This window comes from Neopsephotus bourkii, unplaced genomic scaffold (assembly GCF_033783945.1).
Source record: "Neopsephotus bourkii isolate Nb327-2 ecotype Australia unplaced genomic scaffold, CSIRO-AGI_Nbou_v1 NB_1036, whole genome shotgun sequence".
In the NCBI taxonomy this organism is placed as follows: Eukaryota; Metazoa; Chordata; class Aves; order Psittaciformes; family Psittacidae; genus Neopsephotus; species Neopsephotus bourkii.
This window is the reverse complement of record NW_026901525.1, coordinates 614,847-642,752: the sequence shown is the minus strand read 5'-3', so window position 1 is coordinate 642,752 and position 27,906 is coordinate 614,847. Positions and strand designations below refer to the sequence as shown.

Here is a 27,906-nt window from a genome sequence, read left to right as displayed (position 1 = left end):
GCTGGGCTTGTTCAGCCTGGAGAAGAGAAGGCTCCTTAACAGGAGACCTTAGAGCAGCTGCACTGCTTAAAGGAGCTACAAGCAACCTGGAAAGGGGCTTTGGACAAGGGCCTGTAGGGACAGCACAAGAGGGTTGGAACTGGATAAGCTTTAGGGTCCCTTCCAACCCAAACCACTCTGTGATTCTCTGATTCTATGAAACCTTCCTATCTACAGCTGAACTGCTGCAAGAGTCAAACACATGACTTGATTATATTAAGTGTCTTTTCCAGCCTAAATGACTTATGATTCTGTACCATGGATGCTACAACTCCTGCTTCAGTGTTTCATCTCCTTCTACACAAGCAGAGACCCTGCTGCAGGAGTAGGAGCAGCCCCTCTGCAGCAGGTATCTCACCTACACAACGGTGCAGGGGTGGTCACACCTAGAACACAGCAGCAACCTGCAGTGCTGCACTGTGGCTCTTACCCAGGTTTAAACTTGAAGATGATCCATGTGAGGATAAGGAAGGTGGTGGAGTCTGCGAGTGGCCAGGTCCTTGGCTGGGCAGCGGCATTCCCACAGGTCCAGGAGAGGAGGAAAACCCAAGGCCATTATAAAAACTGTGTCCTATAGGTGTCAAACTGCTGGATGTCCTCTTGTACAGGTCACTGCTCCCTGTAAGGGAGTCTCGGCGGGAGCCACTGCCCGTGTTGGAGTTAGCAACTGGAAAGAGGAAGAGAGTCAAGTTGGGTGATGTCAACAAGCTGCTGAGACAGCCAGAGAGCCCCAATAAGGGCACCCACTAGCAACCATATAGCACCAGGCTCTTTTCCTACAGGTGTTGCATGGGCCCCAGTGAAATGCATTCATTAAATCCACATCTGATGATCAAGCATAAATCCCCTAGTTAAAAATGAGTCTGAATCCCGGCTTTACTCTTTCGCCATCAGAGCTAAACCAAATCCAAAATGAGATTTGATCCATTCCTATTTACTCAAGACCATGTACAGCTTCATGTATGTTTGCTTGGAATCCTCATGTTCACTATTCACTACATCAGAAACCAGCTCCTGCTTGCACCAACTTCACTGAGATGGGAATTGGAAGTTGATTGAACACACAAACCCAATGGGTTTTGAAGAATTGCCTCAATACTCAAATACAAACTCTTTAAATGTGTTGTCAAATTGAGGAGAAAAAGATCAATTTTGCATTAAAGTCTTGCTTAATAAATGGTGAAACTGTTACCTGTAATGAACCAAGCATCTCTCACAGCTGCACACAAGCTCCAGAAGCCAGAACCTCACATTTCTATTGACTGGTTGAGGGAAAACACGTTTTCTGAATCTTGGTACTCAGCAAACTCCTAACTGAATTCAATGAGTTAAACTGAAACAGAAAAGGTGAATCCTGTTTCCCTGAAACCAAGATAGCTCCAAATCTCAGGCTTAAGACAAATATCCAGACCAACTTGTGTTTAACACTGGGATTTGATGCAGTGACAGGATGTGCCTCAGCCTTTTTGGATGGAGCAGGCTCAAAAGGCATGCGTTAACTTGCCCTTACACTGATGAAAGCAGGGAAATTCAGGATAATTACTACCTCTGAGCCTAAGCAGTAATTAAAACAATTGTTGTACTTCAGAAAACACAAACCTAAGGAATAAAAAATACCCAACCCACAGACATCTTTCTGCTTTGGCTTTATTCTGAGAAAAAACTTTGTCTCCAACTGCCTATAACAAAGTAATCAAAAGAAAACGTGTGGAGCATTTCTTGCAACCACAGTAAATGACCTTTTCTTGGTGTATGATAAAAAACTCCTAGAATAAAGCACGGAAAACACCTCAGGTCAGCTTTTTTGAAGTCATGAGAAGTTACTCAGACATTATCCTGAGGTAAGAAGAGTTTGCACATGGGTGGATACTGCTCCCGAGCCAATCCCTGTTAGCCCAGTGCCTCCACCAAGCACAGCAGGTAAAGGCAAGGACATCCAAACCTGTTTTAAAACTTAATCTGTAGCAACAAGGAGATGACTGATCACATGTATAACCAACCAAGTTCATTACTTTGCTACTTCGAATTGTATCATCTACTAAAAGCAGTTTCACCAGCAAGTGCTGCACGTTTTGAAAGCCAAAGTATTGCTAAGGGAAAATCACCATTTAATCTACACGGATTTAACTTCCATTTCCATTTAATCTCCAGGCTGAGAGAGCCTGGACAAGAGAAGGCTCCTGAAGGGGAGATCTTAGAGCAGCTCCAGGAAACCTGGAGAGGGGCTTGGGACAAGGGCCTGTAGGGACAGGCCAAGGGGAATGGCTTGAACCTGCCCGAGGGGAGACTGAGCTGAGCTCTTAGGCAGAAGCTCTTCCCTGTGGGGGTGCTGAGGCGCTGGCACAGGGTGCCCAGAGAAGCTGTGGCTGCCCCATCCCTGGCAGTGCTCAAGGCCAGGTTGGACACAGGGGCTTGGAGCAAGCTGCTCCAGTGGAAGGGGTCCCTGCCCGTGGCAGGGGTTGGAGCTGGAGGAGCTTTAAGGTCCCTTCAACACAGACTAGGCTGGAGTTCTATGAATGGCTCAGCAGCTTGCACAGCCCCTCACCGCATGTAAAGCTGTCTTCCTCTTTCTTCCCCAGGAAGACCCCTCTGCTCTTACCTGCTGTCCCAAACCCTCCCAGCGCAGAGCCCAACGTGGCACCAAGAGAGCTGCTGCTGCCGAAGCCCAGGGAAGTGTTGGCAGGTTGGGCAGAGCCCTGAGAAAAGAGCGAGCTGCTCTGGGAATTGCTGCTCAGTGAGTTGTTGCCATAGAAGGAGCTGGATGCCAGGTTGTTGGTGGGCTGCTGCTGGGGCTGGGGTTGGGGCTGCTGAGTTCCCAGAGGGCGGAATGGTCCATTCGTGGTTCCTGCCAGGCCGCCCGCTGCCCCGTTGGCTGAAGCTGCAGCTGCTGCAACCGCTGCAAAGGAAGAAGCAGAGACTGAAGAAGTCCATTTCCACACCAGTTTTAGCAGTTAAAACACAGCAGTTTCCTTGTATTTACTAGGAATCTTTTTCTTTCAGGATGAAAATGTCCCTTTTACATCAAACTTTGCACAAAGTGTCTTCACTTCATACCTGAGCTCCACAGGTCTTGCACAGAGCTGCTGAATACCAACAGCATCTCCTTATAACTGCCTGTATTATTAGAGCTGCGTGATGAAACACACAAAACCAACCCCTCTCTCCCAAGATCTAAGGTGTAAATGAACGCAGGCACACACTGGGCAATATCCAGTTAAGAAACTCAAGTTTTGAAAGAAGCAAAATTGCTCTTTAGTGCCTGAAACACAACCCTGCAGGGCCAGGAACATCAAACTCCAGGACTTTTGGGTTTCAGCCAGTTCTAAAGTAAAAGAAAAAGCAAAATAAACAAGAGCTACAAGGAAACAATTAAAAGGCCCATTTCATAATCTGTTACTAACACTGGCAAAGACTGCTTACACGTACAGATTCTGCCTGAAAAAAAGCCTTTTAAAGCCTTGAACTCCCAAAGAACTCTAATAAAACCCGACCCAGCTCCCTGCAAAGGCCAGGCTTGTAACATCTTACGCAAGGTGATCACTTGGGAGCTCTGCAGAGGCTAAAAGCTTTTATTACGTGGGAAACTAGATGCCAGCAGACAAAGTCCCATGGAGCCAGGCTGAGAGAGCTGGGCTGGGTCAGCCTGAAGAAGAGAAGGCTCCTGAAGGGGAGACCTCAGAGCAGCTCCAGTGCCTAAAGGGGCTGCAGGAAACCTGGAGAGGGGCTTGGGACAAGGGCCTGTAGGGACAGGACAAGGGGAATGGCTTGAACCTGTCCGAGGGGAGACTGAGCTGAGCTCTTAGGCAGAAGCTCTTCCCTGTGAGGGTGCTGAGGCGCTGGCACAGGGTGCCCAGAGAAGCTGTGGCTGCCCCATCCCTGGCAGTGCTCAAGGCCAGGTTGGACACAGGGGCTTGGAGCAAGCTGCTCCAGTGGAAGGGGTCCCTGCCCGTGGCAGGGGTTGGAGCTGGAGGAGCTTTAAGGTCCCTCCAACCCCAAAGTGGCTGTGATTTGGTGAAATTTAAAGAGCAGTCATGAAACTGCAAAACAAAGGTTTATGTGGTGCTGCCTGCGTGAGGCTGCTCTGGAGGCTCAGCCCACAGTGAGCACAGAAATGTTCTCACCAACAATCCCCACAAGGGATCTCAGTGAGGGCAAGTGTGTCATCATCGCCAGCAGAGTCCAAAGGGTTCAGGTCCCCCTCCACCAGGGATGGAGCAGAATTCCAGCTGCTGGGACTGGGACTCACCTGCTTGAGCTGCAGAGGAGCTGATGATGACAGGAGCAGGGGCCACCAGGCGGACGGGGGCCCCCAGGCCGTTCCTGGCCCCTGCATTCACCACCAGAGCACCCGTTTGGTCATAGTAAGCAGCAGGAGCCAGCACTGGGTAACCTGAAGGAGCAGATTACAGGGGCAGAGGTAAGGGGACAAGCAACACAGCTCAGGGCAGTTCCATCTCCTTCAGATGAGCGTGGTGCAGTAGGACTGTGAAAGGAAAATCTGCCTGGAAAAAGGCAGATTCACTTCTCCTGCAGAGGAATGACCTGTATTAACAGTCTACAACTTCATACTAGTAAGATTTTCAGGTAGAAAAGAGGGTTTTTTCTCCCTAAACCTACTACACTAGCATTACCCCCAGTGTCAATTCAGTTATACACATAAAAAAAGGTCTTATAATACCAAAGCACTCTTTCTTTTCCATTGCAAGTATCAAGGTGTGCTGAAACTCTACACCCACATCAACATGCTGCACTTCCAACTCTCCCAGTGAAGCTGTTCAGCGTGCACACAAGTTAGGGATTCCTGAAGGTGTGTATCACATTAATATAGATAAATATAACCTCCTAAATCAAATATGCTGGTTGTACACAAAGCAACAGACTTTCAGCAGCATACAGGTATTTAGGTACCTTGCCATCCAATTCTCCCTGCCCACGGCAGGGGGTCAGAACTGGAATGATCTATAAGGTCCCTTCCAACTCAAAGCAGTCTGGGATTCTATGATGATTCTACAGCTAAATAAATCCTTCAGAATGAAGTGAAGTGCTTCTCTAAGGTGAGGCCACAAAGAAAATGCTCTCTGTGAATATTTGCTTTGCAAATAAACCCCCATAAACCCCAATAATGAAGCTTTAAGGAGGTCTAGAGATTGCTTGGAAACATGTCATTTCACTTCATAACTTAATACAGCAACACCCTTCTTAAACCATAAAAACCCTCATGTAACAACCTTGCATGTAACAACCCTTCTTGAGGTCAAAATAATCCTGTTCTTCCCATCTGACCAGCTGGACATACTTGCATGTGCCCTTTGCCATTACAGTAATATTCCATATAATGGAATGTCAAAAGCATGCCCTATAGAGCAGAGGCAGAAGTCACACAGCAGCTTCTCTGTTGCAGAATTATAAATGAGAATAAACCCTCCTTCCTTTTCTTTGTTTTCTTTCTTTGTGTTTAAGCCATCAGTATCTGCCTCGAAGAAATCAGGCAGGGGGAGGCCCTATCCTGCTAAAGTCAAGCACTTGGCAGGGATGGAGAAAGGAGGCTAATGAACAGGACTAAGATACCTCTGAGGTTTGAAACTAAAGATCCCATAAGCTAACATGATCCACAAGAAAACCTGAAGGCAGCTTTCCATAGGCAACTGAGTACACAAACTACTAATGCACCTCCAGCAGTGCAGCTGATAACATCTGTGACCCAGACACCTAAACCCTGATTTACCTTAACTACTTTCAGACTGTGGGGTTTACATTTAACAGACTCTCGAAAATGCTCTGTAAAGCCAGAAATTAATCCCAAACCCTAACAAACCCAGGATGCTGCTGAATGCCAGGTGAATGGGACACCCCCAGAGACACAGACACAGCTTCCTCAGCCCTGCCCTGGCACTGGTGACATGCAGGTCCCCAAAGCCCTACCTGGCATCCCTGCTGCCAGGCCCTGCCCAAAGGCAAGGGCAGAGTTGACGGCTGCAGCAGCCACCAGTGGGTCAGTCTGCTGTCCCTGCTGGTTCTGGTTGGGGGTCAGTGGGCGCTGACTGGCTCCTCCACGGAGAACCTGCAGGAGACAGAGGAACATCACATCAGTGTGGTTGCTTTGGGACCCAGGAGCAAGCTGCAACCTTGCAGGAGTGTGGGCAGGGATGCAGCTGAAGTCCTTGCATAATGAGTGCCTGACAAACCCTCCCTTTACTCAGGACAGAGCTGCCTTTGCCACCACCAGCCTTGACACCACCACCATGGTAAGTGGTAAGACCCAGTTGAAGTAACAGACCCCCCCTCAGGCTTACTGAGTGTAACCTGGAAGTGCTTCATCATCTGCTGCATCATTTCTTGATCCACCTTCAATACTCATCATTGTTAGAAACCAAGCCATCAGCCCCATCCCCAGTAACGGCTGGTCTCTGCCACTGAAACCCCTACTCGAGCAGAACCCTCAAGAATCCCAGTGTGGGAGCTGGGGCTGGTGACAGGAGATGACAGGAGTTGTTCCAAGAAACAGAAAACAGCGCCCCAGTGAGATGACACTTGCTCATCACTGGAAATAACGACCAAAAAATCACACACTGCCTTTTATATGCAGCTCTTGTGGTGGAAGCACAGGCTGCTCTGAGGGGAAGATGGCAAAAAAGTGACCTTTCCTGTAACTACCTGCGACAGGCTGGGCTTGCAAAAGCCTTTTGCTCAAAGTGGTGATGCAAGAGTCTGCTGCTGCTTTGCAGAAGCTCTCTTAGCACACACCCTCCTCATGGGGAGAGGTTCCCATCTGAATGTCAAAGCCTAAGTGCCTGTCGCACACTCTCAATGCTGGTTCACCTGCGTGCAGGAGCTCTGTGCCACACACTCCTGTCTGTGACCTGCCACATGGGGAGATATGATGACTAAATTGTCAGGATCAAAGTGTTCTCGTCCTGATCCATGGTCCACAATTGTCCGTGTGAAACATCACTGCTTGTACGATCCCAAAAGGCCTCATAATACAACCCAACCCTGGGTTTGGCTTTAATTTTTGAAGGAGAAGCTAATAAACTCTGCTGCCAAGTGCTCTCTTCCATAACTGTACCACAAGGACCAGGAAGGAAGGTCTGTGTTACTATGGGAAAGGAGCCACCTCGCTCTTCAGAAGGGTTAACGAACCCATTTGGTCTCTAAGCAGGAAGTACCGTGGGACAGAGGCCAACAAAACTGGAGAAAACCAATGTAAGGCAAGGACCAGAGCTTAAAAATACCAGACAGACAAGCTGGGGCCATGTCAGAGCTGGCTGGGAAAGAGAAGCCTGAGTCTGGTTCCTGACACCCATACTACAGATCCTGCTTTCTCTGAAAGGAGAAAAGCAGAGCATATCCCACTGTGTGGCCAAGGGGATCATCACCAAAGCAAGGGCGGTGGAACGCCTCTCATCCTTCTAGCACTTAACTTAATCACTTGGTTTAGCAAACTTCAGTTTAGTCTGAAAGCTTGGATTTGTTTTCCTTAACTCTGGAAACCTGGAGAGGGGCTTGGGACAAGGGCCTGTAGGGACAGGCCAAGGGGAATGGCTCGAACCTGCCCGAGGGGAGACTGAGCTGAGCTCTTAGGCAGAAGCTCTTCCCTGTGAGGGTGCTGAGGCGCTGGCACAGGGTGCCCAGAGAAGCTGTGGCTGCCCCATCCCTGGCAGTGCTCAAGGCCAGGTTGGACACAGGGGCTTGGAGCAAGCTGCTCCAGTGGAAGGGGTCCCTGCCCGTGGCAGGGGTTGGAGCTGGATGAGCTTTAAGGTCCCTTCAACCCCACTCACTCTGTGACTTCATGAACTGAGGGTCAGGAGCTGTCACTGAAAGATAAGGGTTCTTCCCAACTGCTGTCTTCATGATGTGATGTTCCAAGCACCCTGGCCCTTACCTGCTGCTGGCCCTGCTGGGTTTGCTGGGTTGTCTGCTGGCTGGCTGAGTTGGTGGCAGCGGCGGCAGCGGCTGCTTGCTGCTGGAAGAGGCTGGCAGGATACACTCCCCAGGGAGTAACTCCATAGTACTGGTGAGGAACAACTGCTGGGCCTGAAACACCAAGGACACGGGTGAGCTTCTGCAGCGTGACAGGACTTACACAGCAAACAGTCATCAAGATACCTGCTCCTCGTGTCTGGTTTAACAAAGCCCGTTTCCAGGTGATCTGCCTTAAACCCTTTGCACACACAGAGGGATTCTGGCAACTGTGTTCATTTTTGAAGAGCTCAGAAGTCAGACCTGAAATTCCATCTTTACTTGCTTTTACCTTTTTGGATGAGGTCAGATTCTGGTACTAGTGATCTTGTAGAACCCTGGGTTTGTTGTTGAGCCCTAGTTTCATAGTGGAAGAACAACCCTCTCTAAAAGGAGGAAAGTACAGAGATATACAAGTCTCTTCCATCTCAGCTGCCATACACAGCTCAGTAACACCCATCATTTAACTCCCCGATAAATTAAGAACCCCCCTAGGAGAGCATCAGTTCCAAGTGTTTAAAACGCTGTTTCTCCAGCCACTCAGTCCTACTTTGCATCTGCAAACCACCATCAAGGAGGCTGTGTGATGCTGTGTCTTTTCACATCCCTCCTCAAACTTCAGAGGCTTAGAAAAAAGGAAATCACCCCCAGAGAGCACCAGGACAAGCCTGAACCATTGAAGATTCAGTGTGTTTCATCACGTCTCAGCACAGCACACACCCTCATGGCAGCCTGGAGTAATTCTAGCTGGAGGAAGCAGTGAGCACTCTGTGCTCAGTGGTGGAGTCCCTCCCACAGATAACACGTATGTGAATCCAAGAGCATTCTTTAATATGTCTGTTCTGTATCACTGGGAATGGGCAGCAGAAATGGAGAAGCTTTTCCTTTGCTTTTCAAACCATCCCATGGGCTCCTTCCCCACAGCAGCAGTAACTGACACCACACCGTGTTTAAGGCAGAGTGCCATAGTTATATTTCACACTGAAGAATAAACAGGACTTCAGTAGATTCAAACCACAGACTTGGTCATATATGGAGTAAAAATAGCTTTTATTTTAAGAGAGACAGTTGGTATTTGAGTTCTAACCGAGCCATTTCAGTACTGCTGTGTCTCAGAGACACTGCAAAGGCCCACAGCAGTAAGACAAGGGGCTTAAAACTACCAGAGGGGAGACTGAGCTGAGCTCTTAGGCAGAAGCTCTTCCCTGTGAGGGTGCTGAGGCGCTGGCACAGGGTGCCCAGAGAAGCTGTGGCTGCCCCATCCCTGGCACTGCTCAAGGCCAGGTTGGACACAGGGGCTTGGAGCAAGCTGCTCCAGTGGAAGGGGTCCCTGCCCGTGGCAGGGGTTGGGACTGGATCAGCTTTATGGTCCCTTCAACCCAAACCAGGCTGGGATTCTGTTAAATTCCTATTTCAAAAGTGCAATAATGACTCTCCTTTTATTATTTTGTTTTTATCCATTTCACTTCCCTCATATTTAGGATTTTGTAAGCATCATCGCTGACTGCCCAGCTCTGTGTACACACAGTGATGTGGGAGACGTCACAAGCAACCCCTTGCCTAACTGCAGGCACTTCAGCAATACCTCCTGAGCAGCTGGATTTGTATCTCACACTAAATCTCTGCCATAGCACTCACCCTGGCTGGGTTTACTGGGCACCACCATCAGACACAGACAGCAACTTGCCTGTCCCACTCAGATTTGTCCTGCAGCAACAGCCACTTGTTTCTTACCTTCCAACCTGGGAATTACATAGCTAAAATGGATAAAAGCTGCAGGAAATGAACCATCCCCACCATGACAGTGCCTGTCCTGACCTGAGCACCTACAGCCACATGGCTCATGGGTGGAGTAGAACCTGTTTAGAGTCAGTCAATGCAGATCAGACACCAACTGCTCAGGTGCTTCTGCACTCGTTGCAACTGCTCCATTTTATGCAAGTAATAACCCTGTGTTTGCCCTCAGGCTACCAGGATGTTGCTGCAACACCCTTTATCTGGGCAGAATTCGGGCATCTCTCTGGCTTATTTTAATCTCAGTTCTAATTATCAAACAAGAACAGTCTGGATGGGCTTTTTTTTTTCCCCTAGTAAGAGGTTGCTGATCGGATCTGCAAGAGCCTTAGGTGTTTGAAAGAAGACACGGAGGCTTTGAAGTCTGCAGGCAGCTGGGCTTAAAAGAGCTGTAAGTCTGGCTCAGCTCATTTGCGCACATGGAGAGGCTCATTATTGAACAGTGTTCTCAGTGAGGGCAAGTGTGTCATCATTGCCAGACTTACCCAAACACCCAGAGTGTTGCCTGACTTCAGGAGATCTTGTACCTGCTTTTACACATAGTAAAGCCAGGCACACACAAGCAAATAAAAACCTTTTTGGTGCCTTTGAAATCAAAGATTCCCACTACTACGTCTCACACATCAGCCACAGACACACACAAATAGCCCTTGTAAGAAACATTAACAAATCCATGGGTAAGTGTGTTTGTAACAAATCCTCTGCTTTTCATCTCAGCTTTGGCACTCGAGTCTCTTTAAGCTCAAGCCACACCTGCCCCTCCAGCCAAGAACAAGGGCTTGGGGACCCCCATGTCAAAGAGCCTTGAGAACATCATGTCTGAAAACACACAGCTTCAAACTGTTATCTACTATTAGTGACTTGTGACTGCTTCGGAATTACCAGTACAGCAATTGAGGGTACTAATGGAGTCATGGATTTCTAAGGATGGGGATGAGGACCAGCCCATCTCCAGTGGCTCCAATGCAGCCTCATGCAAGCAAGCCCTGTGTCCAGCACTGATGGTAGGTAGAGGTACCTTTGCATGACGCTGTATCCAAGGCAATGGGGAAAAGGCAGCTGGATCTGCTGCCCCAAATCCCAGCCCTCAGTGATGTGTGCAGGCATCCATACCAGTCCCCAGCTCTGAGTCGGGTCAGCAGAGTGAAAGAGGCTCCTCAGAACCCCAAGCTGAGAACCACAGCACAGGCGCATCCAAACCCACTCCCCTCAGTCCATGAGTGCTGCTTTTTCCTGCATGCAGCTTAATGCAGCATCCACTTCTCCACAAAGCACAGAAACACTGCTCCCAGTCCCACATCTCAGAGGGAACCAGCATCTCCAGCTTGTCTTACGAAAGCCAGGATTTCTTTATCTGATTGACATCTCTCTCAACTGATAGAAGGCAATTCCACACCACTTTCTGAAGGCAGCAGTTATCTTCCTCATGCTTTAAACTCACAAGTGATTTCTTCTTGAGCCTAGGGACCCTTTCCCTCTGCATTAAGATCCCTTCTTTAAAATGCTACTATTGTTGGAAGGAAAAGAGCACTGTCACACTGTCACAGGGCTGACACTCATGAAAAAGCTGCTATAACGGCAGAATCTTAACGACAGAATTATCTCTGCCATAAAACACACACGAGTTTCCCCTCTGTTCTAAGAGTGGAGCAATAAACTACCAACAACTCTCAACTGATTTCTTCCATCTCATAAACTTCTCCAGGTCTTCCCAATTTTACCCTCCCATACACATCAGGGAGGCATCTGACTCCATACATAACACTCACCATCTCAACTGTCCCCTGTCCCTTCACTGCTGCACATCACAGATGAAGACTTTCAGAACTGCTCAAGTTCAGACAGAAAAGATTCTTATCCTAAAGCAAACATCAACCCCGACTGTTATGTTGCCGTTTCGAGTTGTCAGGGTCCAAAGCCCAGTGAGATGGATGAAGTAACTCCTATTTCTCCATGGTGTAACACTGTAAGTACACTGCAGTGTGTTACACATCCTTTTGTTTGGCTTTCTGGAGTCATAAAGTCTAGAAATGATTCAAGTAGAGACCCTGATGCCAAGTTTGGGGATGCTTTAGGTATCCTGGGGTGTGTTACTTCCTAGTTGCAGATACTCAGGCAGGTGCAGCTTCAACACTGCTGAGAAAAAGGAGAAGAAACAGGCTGTGGCAAGCAGACTTCCTGTTTCCTGGAAATCTGGCAGCAGTTCCACGTCTTTCTATGAAATTAAGACACTGACCTCCTGCTCTGCTGAACTCCAGCACTGCTTCCGAATGAGCACTGCCTTTAGAAGCACTGAGCTGATGCAGAGGCCAACCAGAACCCTCCTTCTATAGTAATCACTTACACAGCCCCCCTTCTGACAGGGACTGGAACTGCTCATGCTCCAGGACCTCTCCCCTGCTAAATCCTGGCTGAAGCTCCTACTCGTATTTGCCATTGAGAGTTCAGGTCATTCATTCACTACCACACATTCATCATCACATGCTAGTTTATCAACTCCTGGACTGTTAGGAATATATCCTTGTACTCTAGCTCTTGGCTTTCCTCCATTTAATCACAGTGTCATTTGTTTGCCAACAACATGTTGTTACCTAACGTTAAGCCTGCATTGTTATTATGCAATCAGCACACAACGATCACAGCAGCCAAAAAGTCCAAAGCCCACAGCTTTCAATTATAACCTTCATTCTTTACATCCATCCATATGATGCATTAAAAAAGCCATCCAAGTGGGTAACAGTTGCTGAAATCCCATTTTGGAGCTTGACCTGATGCTGACTCAAAGCTTAAGAGCTCAGCACTGTTGTGTAAGAGCTCTTCAACACCCCAAAAAGTCACATACCAAGCCCCAGTGCTCTCTGGCAGAGCAACAGCCAATGTTTTATGGCTTTGATTTGGTACAAGCCACCCCACAGTGAGTTCTAAATGGAGCGTGGCAACAGCGTGCAGGCTCTGCTGAAAACCACCTCTGTTCTGAACTAAGCACGTTCTACTTCAGGTGCAGGTTTCCTCCCCGGTGGCTCCAGGACAGCAAAGTGTGGTGATAAAGCTGACCTGAAAGTACGCTCTTCCTTTGTCCTCAAGGCTTAGGCAAGAACGTTATGGGATCCGCCGCACAAGTTCAATGTACAGCGTGTACTTCACACTGCCTGATAAGCTGTTTTCCTGAGCTGTCATCTCAAGATACAAGGATTTTGGCTCTGGCAGTTGGAAAGAGTTTGGAAACCGATAAATGAACGTTTGGGAGAAAGATCTTGCATGAAGACAAGAGCCACCATCGCTGCTTGCATCCGGCAAACTGCATATTCATGGTGTCAGCCTTGCAGCAGATACAGGATGTTTTTATCTTGAGGATTTAAACCCCATGAATTCTTGACAACCTCTTGCAAAAGGGAAAGATCCCATTTGCAGGATGCACTGCAGTAAATCCAGTTAAACAGCAATGAGATACGACCTCCCTGGCAGGAAAGCACATCATCTTCCTAGCATTTAATAAATCTGTTTGCAAAGGTATCTCTCACTCCTGTCAGTCACCAAAAAACCTCAAACACGCAGCAACACTGATGTCCACAAGTGTTTCATTCTGGCTTTGCTCTGGTTGTTTATCCTCGACGGAGATGGAGTCCAAAGCAAGTGTTATACAACAATTACCACATGTAAATGACAGAAACCAGCGTTTCCACGACAAATCCTGTTTCAACTCACTGAGAAACCATTATCTCTCCATGGAAATGACAATGTACTAATAGCTCATTTCACAACCACACACTCCAGAGCAGTTCTAGCACAGACAAGGAATGAATGGACAATTGGGAGCATCTCACCTAACGTGGCAGCGGCTGCGAGTCCGGCGGCGTAGGGGTCGGTTCCCGGCGGCGCGGCGCTGATGATGTACGGGTTGGGGACAAAGGCAGCAGGAGCTAAACCTGCTGAAAACATACCTGTCAGTGGAAACAAACTTCACTAGAAGTGCAGCCCTGCCAAAACACCTCTGCCCGCTGAACACAGAAGCCTGGGTTGTTTTAGGATGTTAGTGTTTGTTACAGGTTGATTTCTATAGCGAATGAGCGACACCAGAGTCTGAATAGAGCAATCTGAGGATACCGTTTACATGAAAGAAACCCAATTCCAGTGATGCAATGTCCATTCAGGAAAGCTGAATTGGTAAAATTCAAGTGAGTCCAAAGCAGGCCATGGAGATGCTGCGAGGGCTGGAGCAGCTTTGCTCTGGAACCAGGCTGCGAGAGCTGGGCTGGTTTAGACTGGAGAAGGCTCCTGAAGGGGAGACCTTAGAGCAGCTCCAGTGCCTAAAGGGGCTCCAGGAAACCTGGAGAGGGGCTTGGGACAAGGGCCTGTAGGGACAGGACAAGGGGGAATGGACTTCAGAATCCCAATACTTCAATGAATTAGCCAGGAAGGAACTCAGCATCATACAGGCATGGCAGGGAACGATCCCTGCAGTGTAGGCATTACCTTCCCCTGAAAGGCAACAGTTTAATCATTAGAGAAATCCCAGCGGGGCGGGAGAGGGGAGTGGAGGGGAGGTGAAGGTGAAAACCAGTTTGATTCAGGTCTATCCCTGAGCCCCTGCAAGCAAACAAGTACACTGTGCAGAGTGGGAGAGCCCCAACCCATTTGTACTGGGCTTCTGGGTGGGAAGAACAACAACTTGAACTGCTGATTGTGCTAAAAACATTTAACCCTACGATAGTTTAATCATCCAGGAATAACCCTGCTATAAGGTTATGTGCTTTATTCCTAATCCATACTCCCTTAGTAATATCAACCATGTGTTTTGCATGAATTACATCTTTAAGTTAAAGAAGGCCCAGGCAGCTGAGCCACAGGACATGTGTACAGATGCATACGGAATTGTGCATTGCTGTGCTCACCCCAACTCATGTCTTACTTACAGCATGGACTTCAGAGTACCCACCTTCCTGAGCAGCCCCCTCAACAAGGGTAAGTGTCACTCCTGCCAAACACAAATGCTCTGGAGCTTTTAAAGCAAGTAAGAGATACCTCCAGAACTCTTCAAGTGGAGCTTCAAACTATGCACTTCTGCTTGTGTGTCGATTGCTAGTCACAAAACACAGCAAGGATTGTCCAAAACCCACCCATCATTTCTCCCTGGTCTTTTCCCAGTGTGTTCTGTTGATTAAAACCCAGTAAGATGTGGTGTATTACATGCAAGACTTACCTATGTGAGGCTGATGGGCAGCTGCCAAGGCATACTGCTGCTGCTGTGCTGCTGTCAGCTGCTGAACAGCAAGTGCATTCGGTCTTTGGAACAACTGAAGGGAGAGAAGCACAAATATGGTCCTTTACTCTTCCTTTTAAAGCAATTCCTTTACACTCAATGTGTTTGCATAACTACAGACACTCCTCTTGAAGGGAAAACATTTCAATAGGAATTGAAAAACACCAAACTCTTGAAATCAATTTGCCATGATAATCCCCCTGGAAAACAATGTACTTCTGAAGTACAGCTAAACCCCAGCCAGGGTTTTCTCTGCTGTTCTCTGAACACTGCCTGAAAACCCTTTTATTCCCCAAATCAAACACGCAACCCCTAACTGCAGCCTATGGATCACTCATAGCTGCCACTACTAGATAACTAGATCTTGATCAACACCAAGCACAGTGAAATCAGTCACAGCAGCAGACAACCTGGGTGACCCCTCCGGACGATGGGACTCATAGAATCCCAGACTGGTTTGGGCTGGAAAGGACCTTAAAGCTCATCCATTTCCAGCCCCCTGCCACAGGCAGGGACACCTTCCACTACAGCAGCTTGCTCCAAGCCCCTGTGTCCAACCTGGCCCTGAACATGAAGAAGCCAGCAGAGCAAAGTGTGGGAGATGACACACTTGTGATGACTCCACAGCCACCTAAAGAGCCATTGGATGGGACAACAGCCTCGGGAGCTCACAACCCCTTGGCCAAAATGCTCCTTTTCCTGCCAGCCTTCCATGCAAGGAGTGTAAATTCTTCTCTGAGCACAGACAGAAACCAGACCTGGGGAGTTTGTGGGTAAGTCATCCAAAGGATACCCGAGTTTGCCAGCTCACAGCTCCCTGCAGTCTCCAGGAGCAATGGGCAGTGTTCCTGAGAACAGTCATTCCCAAGAACAAAAAAGGAAAGGATTACATCAGTCTTCCAAGTATTTTTGCTTAGGTTTGGATTTTCTGTGTTCTTCATTCATACAGGTCCTTACTACAAACTCACTTCCCAGCTTTCCTTCTACCAAAGGAAACACTCTCACATTTAATCCATCAGCAGAGGATGGCTCAACTCTCAATTCAAACATTAAGGACCCACAAGTGGAATAACCACTATGGAGCTATCCAGAAGCAACGTTCCTCCCCACTCAGCTGTGGCTGCCCCATCCCTGGCAGTGCTCAAGGCCAGGTTGGACACAGGGGCTTGGAGCAAGCTGCTCCAGTGGAAGGGGTCCCTGTCGGTGGCAGGGGTTGAACCTGGATGAGCTTTAAGGTCCCTTCCAACACAAACCAGGCTGGGATTCTGCAAATGAAGCATCCCTTACAGCACATGGGGGAGCTAATCCAGGGAATTCCAAGAAACCAGAACACGGGAGGCTGCGTTATAGTTATGGGAACATTTGTGGATGACACTTCTGTAAGCCAGTTTCTCCTGAAATAGGGATATCTGACATCTCTAATCAGATTACACGTGGTTAAGACCTTCCCTTCTTACTATTGCTTTTAGCTGCACTTGCTTGTAATCCCTTCAAAGTGTGTGACGCTTCCCAACAGCCCGGGAAAGGCACTTCTACAGCAGAGATCCTTTTGTTCAGGACATTTTCCTTCTGACATCTGCATGCAAAAAACATGGATTGCAGAAACAGAGAGACTGCTTTCATCCAGGCTGTAACTGGCAGCAGATTGGATGTCATGTAGTAAGAAAATGGGCACATCTATGAGCCAAGATACAGCAGGTTTACGCAGATGTGCACTGGGAGGTCACATTAGGCAGAAGGGTGAAGCCTTTACTACAGCCATACACTTACAAAAGCCTGTTGAGTGCAGTTCCTGTAGGTGTAAGGAGCTATTGCAACGAGGCTGACTTCAAAAGAACAGCTCTGAAAGCCCAGCCTGCTTATTGTCAATGTGACCTGGGGAGGAGCTTAGCGCAACACAGGGATGGGGTGAGCCGGGTGCTGTGCCCACAGCATGGACCTCCACTGCCACCAAACTTCACCAAAGAGACCAGAGAGAACTTCAGCTCCATCCAGCACAAAGTTGGATTTTACTTCTTAGGAGGACAGGCTGAGAGAGCTGGGCTGGGGCAGCCTGGAGAAGAGAAGGCTCCTGAAGGGGAGACCTTAGAGCAGCTCCAGTGCCTAAAGGGGCTGCAGGAAACCTGGAGAGGGGCTTGGGACAAGGGCCTGTAGGGACAGGCCAAGGGGAATGGCTTGAACCTGCCTGAGGGGAGACTGAGCTGAGCTCTTAGGCAGAAGCTCTTCCCTGTGAGGGTGCTGAGGCGCTGGCACAGGGTGCCCAGAGAAGCTGTGGCTGCCCCATCCCTGGCAGTGCTCAAGGCCAGGTTGGACACAGGGGCTTGGAGCAAGCTGCTCCAGTGGAAGGGGTCCCTGCCCGTGGCAGGTCCCTTCTAACCCAAACCACTTTGTGACTCCATGATTACATGGAGGTGACATCAGCTCTATGTGGCTATTGCCATCTTCTTTATACAAAGTAAACCAAATCCCACCAGACCCAGAGCTCCATCCTGCAATCCCTCCGGACATGGGCCCACTTCCCAGGCCAGCCTTCCTCTGACAGCTTCTATTCCCACCATCTATGTGTAAGATGTTCAGATTTTAAGTCCTAACTTTATAAAGCTGGAAGAAGCAAATAAAACCCACCTGAAGTTGTCAATGAGCCTTCACTGAACTAAAAACCACAGGCAAAATGCACATTTCAGGCTTCCCAGTCCTACAGCTCCTTTCCCATATCTAACAGGTCTTTCCAAAGCAGTTCTTGTTGAGCTCTAACACAGAAATAACTACCCAAGTATCCTTGTTGGGTGGTTAATTCTCACAAGGTCCCACCCCAAAGGAAGACAAAGCCTTGGAACCAGCTCTTCTTTATGAACTCTTCAGCAGCTATTTAGTTTAATCATTCAAATAATGTCCACCATTCCCCTCCTAAATGTGCTGGATAATAAACCAACCCACCAGGCTCTAACATAGGTATTCCCATTGCTTTAAAGGCTCTGATTAGCACACACTTGGCAACAGACTTTCTTCACTAGGGAATGCCAACAGGCTGTTCTGCTAAAAAGGACTTGGTATTTTAGGGAAGGCAGGGCTAGTTATGTCCCTTTGCCCTCATCTGTGACAAAGGGTCTTGCTCTTCTTTGAGAGATATCATAGTTACAATAGGAAAGCAATAAAAGTTGATGATTGCTGCCCATACTAGCAGGAACAGGAGCGGATTGAGAGGATCATTGGATCTAGGCCCAGCATTCAAGCCAAGCCAAGAGCAAAGCCAGGACTTGGGTTACTGCTTTGGGATGAGAAGCTGCGGCTGCCTGCGTGGGAGAAAGGTCAAACACACTGGGCTGAGATAAAGCTCTGTAGTATTGGACTCTGGCCTCAGGTTTTAAACCCTGCTCAAGTACGAGCAGTTGAAATCCATTACTCCTTGGTTGGCTCTGGATTGGTACTGCAGAGATCCCACAGCAGGGCTGTGACACCAGGCCTGAGCTGCTGTTTGACCTTTAAGTCACTTTAAGGGCTCAAGGCTGGGTTTGGGTTTTGTTAAGCAGTTTTGACTCATTTAAAGCTCTTCTCCAAGGCAAACTTACTCAAGGTAAAAATGATTAATACACAGACAAGCACTGCTGGCAACTGCAGCTTCCTACGGGTCCTCAAGTCTGCAGCTCAGTGGCCATGCCGAAATCTCCCGTCTCGTGCTCCCTATGAGGACACAGGCTGCACTCCACAGACAGCAGAGAGACAATGAAGCCATCCCAAATCTTCCTCCACCCCTCTCCCCAAGAGAAGAGCCTGAGCTGGTGCTGACCCCATGACGATGGAGGTGTCCCTGCCCAGGGCAGGGAGGTTAGAACTACGTGATCTTTAAGGCCCCTCCTAACCCAACCCATTCCATGGCTCCCTGACTCTCCTGAGGACTGCAGCAGGACTGGACCAATGGCCAACACGTTACCTGCTGCTGGGAATTGTAGTCAAAGAGCCCCACAGTGGCTGCGGCCGAGTCCACAGGAACTTGAGTGCCCGAATAATCAAACTGAAGAGGCTCCATGCCAACGTGCTCCATGGGATCCAGGGGGACACTCTGGGACTCGATATTGGAGAAGTCCTCCACCGGCTTGGCACCGTTAGTACTTGCCAGCTGGGCTAAGCCCTCTGATCCGTTCTGGTTTGGGCCCAGCAGATCGACTTCACTGGCAGAGTTCTGGCAATTCCCGGGTGTGCGGCTGCAAGGAGAGATCCATCCATTTAATCACACAGCACTGATTCACAGCGAGACACAAGCACTCACCACATCCACCTGCAGATGGCATGGTGAAGGTGAGGGGAAGTAAAAGGACACTGAAAGAGTTCCCCAAATGAGTTCTACAGCAGTATTTATGCCTTTAAACAAACCAAACCCCCAGTCCCCCACCTCAAAGAGCTGGTGCAGTACAAATGTAAAACCAGACAGGCTCTTTTTACTCCTCACTCAAGAACCTGCCATTACAAGACAGGTTTTCATGTCAAATCTCTTTGGGAATTCTGTGCTGTATCCCACTTGAAACCTCTCTAAATCATCTAACACAAGCCTTGGGCTCTGGTGGGAACCGGTTCATCCCAAGGCAGGGACCAGCAGGTTGCACCCCCCAACATTTGCTCTGCTTTTACAGTTTTCCTACATGTCAATATGAGTGGGTAAGTGAGCAAGAAATACAAGTGCACTCATTACAGTAAGAGCCACCATTTCAGAAGGCGTTAACCCCTTGAGAGCTACAAGGAAAAAGCCAAAATCCCAGCTATTACTTGGACTAGTATATAAGCATAGTCAGCCTCTTCAGCTGATAGCTCCATAGGAATCCTGCACACAGTGGTAAAGGAAAGGTGTGAAACTAAAACAAGATCATAACAGACAGAACCAGAGCTCATAGATGTTATCTTCCACCTCCCCAGTGCCTCCCTGGGTGCATTAGGACGTCTTCAGGACCCTGTGTCAATGACTCAAAGGCTTTTTCACCACAGCATGGAAAATGTTTCAAGGAATATTAAAACTGTGTGTGTGCTGGGTTTGGCTGGGGAAGAGCTCATTTTCTTCCCAGTGGCTGGTATGGAGCTTTGCTTGGGATTTGTGCTTGAAGCAGAGTGAGAATCATAAAATCAGGGAATAGTTTGGGTTGAGGAGGGACCTTAAAGCTGGAGCCCTGCTGTCCAGGAGATGGCTGAAGTCCTGCCTGCGATGGTAAGTGGTAAAGGAATTCCTTGCTTTGCATGTGTGCTTTTGCTTTACCTGTTAAACTGCCTTGATCTCAACCCAGGAGTTTCCTCTTTTACCCTTCTGATCCTCTCCCCATCCCACCAGGGAGGAGCGAGTGAGCAGTTACATGGTGCTTAGTTAATCAGTTGACGTTGACCCGCAGGTAATTAACTACTACCTAATGGTGCACGTACCTGAAGTCTTTGACATCTGCGTCGATCCCATTCTGCACAGGCAAACCATTGGTTTTATCCATCACATCCCCCTCCTCCTTCAGATCTCCTAATTTATCGCCATCAAATGTGCCCTTGCTCTTCTTATCTCCTTTGTCATTCTCATCACTCTCTGCATCCCTTGGCCCCTGGGCAAAAAAGACAGTATTTGAATAAGCTTCATTTTCACATCAATTCTACTTTCATTCTGAGCTTGTAACAGTCAAAGGAACGTGTCACCATCCAACAGGTCACTTGCAAACACTAGTTCCTACAAATAAAAATGGAAAAAAGGCAAAATAGTCCAACATAATGGAAGAAAGAAGGGAATGAGCTCTCACTCTTTCAGGTTTTATCCATTTAGTTTCTTACATTTAGCAAGTCAGTGTCTGCTTCTAAATGCTCAAAAATCCCACCCTAAAAGAATGCTATAGAATGCTTCAACAAACCCTCTTTCTAGATGTGATTTGGGCACTTCCAGTTTAACCCAGGGACTTCTCAACACTACAGCAGATAGTGAAAGGGTACAAAAGGAATTAGAGCCTCTCAAAGTTACTGTCTCAGTGGCTGGAGAAGCCCATGTGTAGGAGCAGAATGGGATCACCTCAACACTGATTTGCGCAGTGAATTCCAAGGTAGGGCTGATTTAAGAGCATTCAAATCAATCATTAGGTTGGTCATCGGTTCACAGAACCCTAAATCACATTTTGGAGGGGGGATAGGAATGGAAAGGAAAATTAAGGAGAAAATAAGAAGGGATTTCTGTGCTGTTTGGGCATTTGATGGGTGATTTTACATCTGCAGCTTTTCTGCCCTTAACGTCTGGATGTTCTTTTCCTTGGGAGAAGAGATCAAAGGGGATTATGCCAGGGGCACAGTTGTGAACATCATAAGGGACAGGAAAACTAACAGAATTTATGATAAAAACCAGCAAGGGGCATATAAGCATATGTATCAGAATGGCTTTGGTGCTGTCACACAGACAGACATTAAACCCTCCATCTGAGGGCAAACTGCTCTGTATGTAACAGGGCAGCAGAACCCCGTATTGACTGAATCCTTTTTCCATCCTCTTAAAATTGGAGGGGGGATTTTTTTCCTCCAGTATTTTGGAAAAAAAGGATTGGTTTAAAAGTTATTATCTTCTGATGCTTCTTAAAGAAAATCAACCCATCCTTGTTTAAAGGCAGACTCGGCAATGCCAATTGTAACTACAGATGCAGAGCCCAGTTCTCCCCCTCACTATGAGATATTCCCTGGGGAGACCCCTGGTTGCAGAACTGGTGACCTGATCATCAGTGTGATGGAGCAGACACTTCTCTAAGCCCCAATCCTGATGACAAATTGGCTCCTTCCACTGCTTGTCCATTTCTCAAACCCCATCTCTCTTAGGCTCAGGGTTCAACAAGGTTATCGGGCGCCCAGTAATGAGGGACAAGATAAAAGAGAATGGATGAAGGAACCCACAAATCAGCTCCCTGAAGAGATGAGCAGTCCAGCAGTGACAAACCTACTCTGCTTTTGTGCTGTGTGACAACCCCTGCTTGAGCAGTGGCCAAGAAGGTGGCAATGCAGCCCCTACTTCCCCACCACAGGGATGGGGCCTGACTGTGCCTCCTTTCCCCACCCCATTAAGCACAGTGACTACCATCACTTCTCCATGGGAAATGATATGCCCTTTAAAGCATTCCCACTTGGCGTGGCTTCTGTAGCTACATTATGCTTCTAGCATCATTACATGGAGATTCTTGTTCTTCACCAGCAACAAGGCAGCCACACGTTCATTCAGAACCACAGGCAAATGTGCACACTCCTCCCACCATGAGCTCAGTTGGGGGTCACTGCTGGTGGGGTGATACAAAGAACCAGGGAGCATCAGGAACCTTCACATTGCTCACACCCATTCCAACCCTGCATCCCAAGTCAATAGCAATGGGTAAAACCTGGTTTTAAGAGAGGGAGCTAAACAAGAGCAAATTAAAGAAGGAATATCTGCCTTTAGGGATGGATTAACAACCAATCAAACCAAGCAGCAAATGGAGAAAGGAACATAACGGGAACTCAGATGTCAGCACACTTACAAATCCTCCTTTCCTTAGGCAGGAATCTCCAGGAGATGAGCTCAACACATACTCCACCATGCTAACTCCAAGTCCTCCACTCTCTGACCGTGGTGAAAGCACTGAGTTGACTTCACTATTCACATGAAACCCCTGACCAGGTCTTCTCTGCACCATAATTGGCTGGGAAACAGAGTGATCTGGAACAAAAACATGGATAATGCTTATAAATAGATCCAACTATTCACAGGAGGCAAGTCATCAAGTAATTACTCTCTAGGGTCTGAACTGCACTATGAAGTGCCAATGTTTTGACTCTGATGATGTCCATTAGACAAAGCAGGATGGCTGCTTGTTTTTTAACTACTGGACCCTGGAAACCTACATTCAGAGTCTAAAATCAGAGCATTTCAGAGACTTAAATCTCTATGGAGATGTTGTAGTTAAAACCAGGAAGTTGTAAGCTTTAGTTTTAGTACAACTCTTGTATTGGTACAACAAAAAACCAATCAGTTTTGGCTTGTCATTTCAAACATCATCCTGCCGTTACCCCAGCTCTCTTGCCCAGATGAAGTATCCTATTCATGTCATGACCATACCCTCTCCTAGATCTCCTTCATTTCTTCTTCATCCCCTGTCCCCCTGCATCAGCCCCATTTATTACCCCTGCCAAGGACTGATGGCTCCAAGTCCTCTGCAAGAACTGGCTGGGCAGGGGAAGGGACCCTGCATCCAGCAAGGAAGGGGAGCAGCTCTGCTCCTGCCTACTGGGGCTGGCAATGCTCAGAAGCAAAAATAACAGGCAGCAGATACAGCAGTTGCCAGAGGATGGTGGAAGGGACATGCAATGACACTGATACTGAGCTGCCTTATAAAGCAGGCTTAAGCTGTGGAGAAGTAATTCTATTCTGTTATTGGTCCTGGCTACGCTTCCCTGCCCCGTCCCTCAAGCCAGCAGAAGCATCTAAAGTGGACTAAGGGAGACTTTTGGGGGATAAAGGCAACCAAGAAAAAAGCTTGTTTTAACAGGCCAGTTCTCCAGCAGTTTTCATTGTGCTGCTGGATAACCACTTAAGAGCACCAGGAACAGTGTTTTTTTCTTACAAAAACCCAGGTTTCAGTAGTCTGGAGAAGAGAAGGCTCCTTAAAGGGAGACCTTAGAGCAGCTCCAGTGCCTAGAAGGGCAACAGGAAACCTGGAGAGGGGTTTGGGACAAGGGCCTGTAGAGACAGGCCAAAGGGAATGGCTTGAACCTGTCCGAGGGGAGACTGAGCTGAGCTCTTAGGCAGAAGCTCTTCCCTGTGAGGGTGCTGAGGCGCTGGCACAGGGTGCCCAGAGAAGCTGTGGCTGCCCCATCCCTGGCAGTGTTCAAGGCCAGGTTGGACACAGGGGCTTGGAGCAAGCTGCTCCAGTGGAAGGGAGGGATTGGAACTGGATGAGCTTTAAGGTCCCTTCCAACCCAAACCATTCCATGGTTCTAAGATTAGCTCCACTGTTCCTGGAACAAACTCATCCTCTTGCCAGGGCCACTTCCACAGCCACCTCCATGCTGTGCTCCTCTCTTTGGGGCAGGCACCCTGAGAAACTGCTCAGGCTCTGGCTTTTCTCTCCAGCTGAGATGAGCCAAAAGGGAAACTCTGACTTCCCTGACTCACCAGTGTGGGCCATGGCTCAGCAATGGAGGCTGAGGTGCACAGGATTAATCGTGAATAAACAAAGGAAGAGATGAGACCAAAGGTTTTGACTCATGGAGATTTGGGATCAGCCAGTGTAGGAGTCACCTCCCCCAGATCTCCACCTGCCTGTGGAGGCTGGGACCAGCCTCAGCTGAGCACATGGTGAGAGGCTTTATCTCCTGGTCACAGCCCATTTGAAGTGTAAGTGATAAACCCTACCCTGATCACATCCCAAAACCTTCCTCCTAATTCAAAGCATCACTTGTTTAACCTGAGCCGTTTGAGGGTCTGGTTGGTTTAGTATTTAGAAAATTAGGGGGTTTGGGGGCTCTATCTTCTTGTTCTTGAGGTTTTTTTACTCATCTTGTTATCTAACACCTCTGTTTGAAGTTCATCCCAAGGCAGAAAATACATCAGAAAGTTGAAATGGAAATGTTAAGGGTAATCTAAAGCTTTGAAGCAGGTAACAAGAGTGCACATATTCACATTAACCAATCCTTTAATACCTATGGATATGTTTTAATCACAAACCAACGTGGGGGTTTCTAGAACATAAAGCAGGTGTCTTTGAAAGCTGAGTTGCACATCTTGTATTCAACCCCAACTAAATCAAGTAAATAATGGAGCTACCTGATGTTCCCCAAGCACTGTCTCTCCACTGATCTCCCAGAAATATCCCTTTTGGTCCATCTTTGCTGGAATCATCAGATTCCCAAAACTTTTTACCCGGCAACAGCTGCTGCAATTAAAGAAACACAACAAAAAAAGAACACAAAACAAAACAAAGCATGATTAAAAGAAGTAGGAAATGCAAACAGAAACCATAAGCGTCTCCCTTGGGAACATGGATCAATCATTCAACACCAACTGAGACATGCTTCATCATCAAAACACGGATACCCTCCTTCAGAGCCCCCCATCACTGAGGTACCACTTGCATCCCCACATCCCTCTTGCATTCTCAAGTGCTTTATGAAGCCCACACGTGGAAGCACACACATACCACTGACACTGTCCATACTTTCCATACTTGAGAGCTGCTTGCAAATATCAGCAGGAAAAAGACCCTGTTCTGATCAGAGAATTCTCATGTGTTGTGGTTTAACCCCCCTTCATTCTATCTTGGCCAAGACCAGGACAGTTTGCCTTCCACCTGAGCTGGGATGTCCCTCAATTGCCAACGTTTCCAGCACTGATTCTTTCTGTCAAATACTGAGAACACAGAATAGCTCAACAGGTGCCAAGAGCTCTCAGTTCTCTCCTGTTCAATGTCTGCTGAGGGCTCCCCATGCTGGGAAGCTTGGTTGTAAGCACAAAGAATGAACAATTCTGGACCACAGCCTGTGCTGTTCCTAAGGGATGTAAGGCAAACAGGGAGATGCTCTTACTGAGAACGAGACAAAGTCACTCTGGCTTGGATGAATCCAAGGAAAATGGTTAACTCCAGAAGATGGCACAAAGAACAACATGACCTATTGAGATGTGTTTCTAAAACACCAGCTTCCCTGAGGCAGCATGTTCTGTGTGGTACCTACATACGGCAAAGGGATTTCTGAGACCCCCAAACCACCTCAGATGTCAAGCACACGATCTTCAGATGAAATCTTGTGCTGAATGAGATGTGTGCAGTCCCAACAGGAAAGAGCAGCACAACCACAGCACATGAACCAAATGCATAAGCCTTGCCTGACTTTGGACTAAAACTAAAGGAACTGGAAGATTAACAGCTCCTTGTATCTCTCTGAAATGACCACAGAATGAGACTCATGGCCTCCAGCAGCTCACCTGCACAGTTGAGGCTATGGCAACCAGAGCAAACAGGCTGCTGGATGAAGACAAAGCAAGCAGGTGTGATCCAAGAGCTCTGGTTGAAGGCAGACATCAGGAGAGCTGTGCTCACTCTGTACTTGTTCATGTAAGGAAGATCTATTTACTCAGAAACATATCACAAAGCAGGTCTGTATGTACAGGATTAAACCCGAGGTTCAAGTCTGGGTTTAAGGCCAGGTTACACAGAACACAGGTAGTACAAAGAAAGCAACATCAATTCTAGGCCTCACCTGAAGAGCAGAATTCCTCTCAAAACCTAAAAACACCAGAAAAACCCCAAAACCACTGTCCTGGGTTCAGCTGTAGCAGTCATTTTTCTCCTTCTTAGTACCTGGTGCAGTGCTGTGGTTTCAACTTTAGCCTGAGAACAATGCTGATAACACACCAATGCTGGTAAGGAATATTTACTCCTATCAAGGACCTTCTCAGTTTCATGCTCTGCAGTGAGGAGGGGCATGGGAAGGTGGGAGGAAGCAAACACCTGACCTTGGATCGTATCTGGGGCTCTTTTCTGGACCTTCTCTGGCCTGTCCACATCTTCTTTGTAGAGCAGGACCAAAACTGAACCCAGTACTGCAGGTGTGGCCTGACAAGCACTGAGTAAAGCGGGACAATGACAACTTTCTCTCTGCTGGTGATGCCTTTATCGACATTCCCCAGCATCCTGCTGGCTTTCCTTAGCACAGATGCACACTGCTCACTCTAGCCAGGCAGACCCCAGCCTATGCTGCACTCTGGGACTGTGCTTTCCCAGTTGCAAGACCTGACACAACACACCGGCAAGCACCCCGGGCCACTGTAAGAACAGGGACAGCTAAACCAGGACGGCCAACACAGGGGTGCCGCATCTCCCATAGCGCTTGCAAATCTCAGTTATAGCTACATTAGATACTCAAAATGTGGAAAGGGACATCAGAGACATGAGGACCCAAATGTAAAGCTGCACAAACCAGGAGTACCTAGGAGAGAAGAAGAACCAACACTTCACATGAATATGTTTGTCCAAAACACAGCAACAAGTTGTGTTAGGAACTGGAATACAGAGAGTGAGCTGTTCTTTGTATTCTGGTGGCTCATTTCAATAAATTCTTCTGTTTTCCTGACCATCCAAACAGGGTCACTACCACAAATGACCATCTCCTCAAGCTGGAGATGCAGCCTGGTTGTGATTCACCCAGCCCTTTTCTTAAGGGGGAAAACACATCCACTTACCAGCAGGATGCTGAGGAACTGCCCCCAAACACCCTCCTATGGTTCTGCAGTGAATCACAGATCAGGACTAGAAGAATCTCAACTACTCCCTGTCCTATGCACACACACCCTTAACTGCACAAACAATAACTCTGTTGCCTCCAGTTTAATCTTTTCCATCCCAGAAGCATAAAGCTCCCAACTGGAAGCTCTGTAACATCAGCAGAAAGAGAAGTGTTTCTTTCCCACACAGGCTCCAGCTGTATTTAGATACTGGGGAAGGGGAAAACCAAATGCCAGTATTAACAGATGGCAATGGAGTCCTTGTGCTGTCAACTTCTGCTCCAACCCAAACCAGAGGGTTAGCAAGCAACAACCATCCAAATTATTACTGACTCCTGCCCAGGAGATGAAGTTTTCCTCAGGGAAATTTGTCAGCTCTGATAGAGAGAGGGGGAAAAAAAGGTATTTGAAGTGAATCTTACCCAGTTCTTCAGGTGGGAAATCAAAGAAGGAAAATGCAGCAGTTTGGAACTGGACCAGTTTCATTGTTCCCAGTTGTTATTAAAATTGACCCTATCTAGTAGATAGTAGAAAATAATCCTTCTGAGCCCTCTTAGAAAGGACTTAAGAGAGTTAGGCCAATATTCAATATACCAGAGTGGGGAGGAGGGGC

General features: G+C 47.8%; 1 protein-coding gene and 1 non-coding gene across 8 annotated transcripts in view; both read right to left on the bottom strand.

The window, feature by feature from the left end:
* The window catches only part of PUM1 (pumilio RNA binding family member 1), a 63,459-nt gene that overhangs the window by 16,120 nt on the left and 19,433 nt on the right, over window positions 1-27,906 (bottom strand). For 2 of the 7 annotated variants that reach the window (XM_061360610.1, XM_061360613.1), the window contains exons 4-14: window positions 24,840-24,948; window positions 22,555-22,733; window positions 20,456-20,622; window positions 18,984-19,254; window positions 14,993-15,086; window positions 13,617-13,733; window positions 7,922-8,073; window positions 5,962-6,100; window positions 4,286-4,429; window positions 2,639-2,935; window positions 470-706 (exon numbers count right to left, since the gene is read on the bottom strand). In XM_061360610.1, coding sequence (XP_061216594.1) covers window positions 470-706; window positions 2,639-2,935; window positions 4,286-4,429; window positions 5,962-6,100; window positions 7,922-8,073; window positions 13,617-13,733; window positions 14,993-15,086; window positions 18,984-19,254; window positions 20,456-20,622; window positions 22,555-22,733; window positions 24,840-24,948 — 1,906 coding nt within the window. The remainder of the gene's footprint in view (window positions 1-469; window positions 707-2,638; window positions 2,936-4,285; window positions 4,430-5,961; window positions 6,101-7,921; window positions 8,074-13,616; window positions 13,734-14,992; window positions 15,087-18,983; window positions 19,255-20,455; window positions 20,623-22,554; window positions 22,734-24,839; window positions 24,949-27,906) is intronic. The other 5 variants (XM_061360615.1, XM_061360616.1, XM_061360612.1 and 2 more) reach the window with 3 other exon arrangements.
* LOC133216297 (small nucleolar RNA SNORD103/SNORD85) lies at window positions 10,189-10,272 on the bottom strand. Its single transcript, XR_009726604.1, has one exon. It is a non-coding gene; the product is annotated as a small nucleolar RNA SNORD103/SNORD85 (small nucleolar RNA).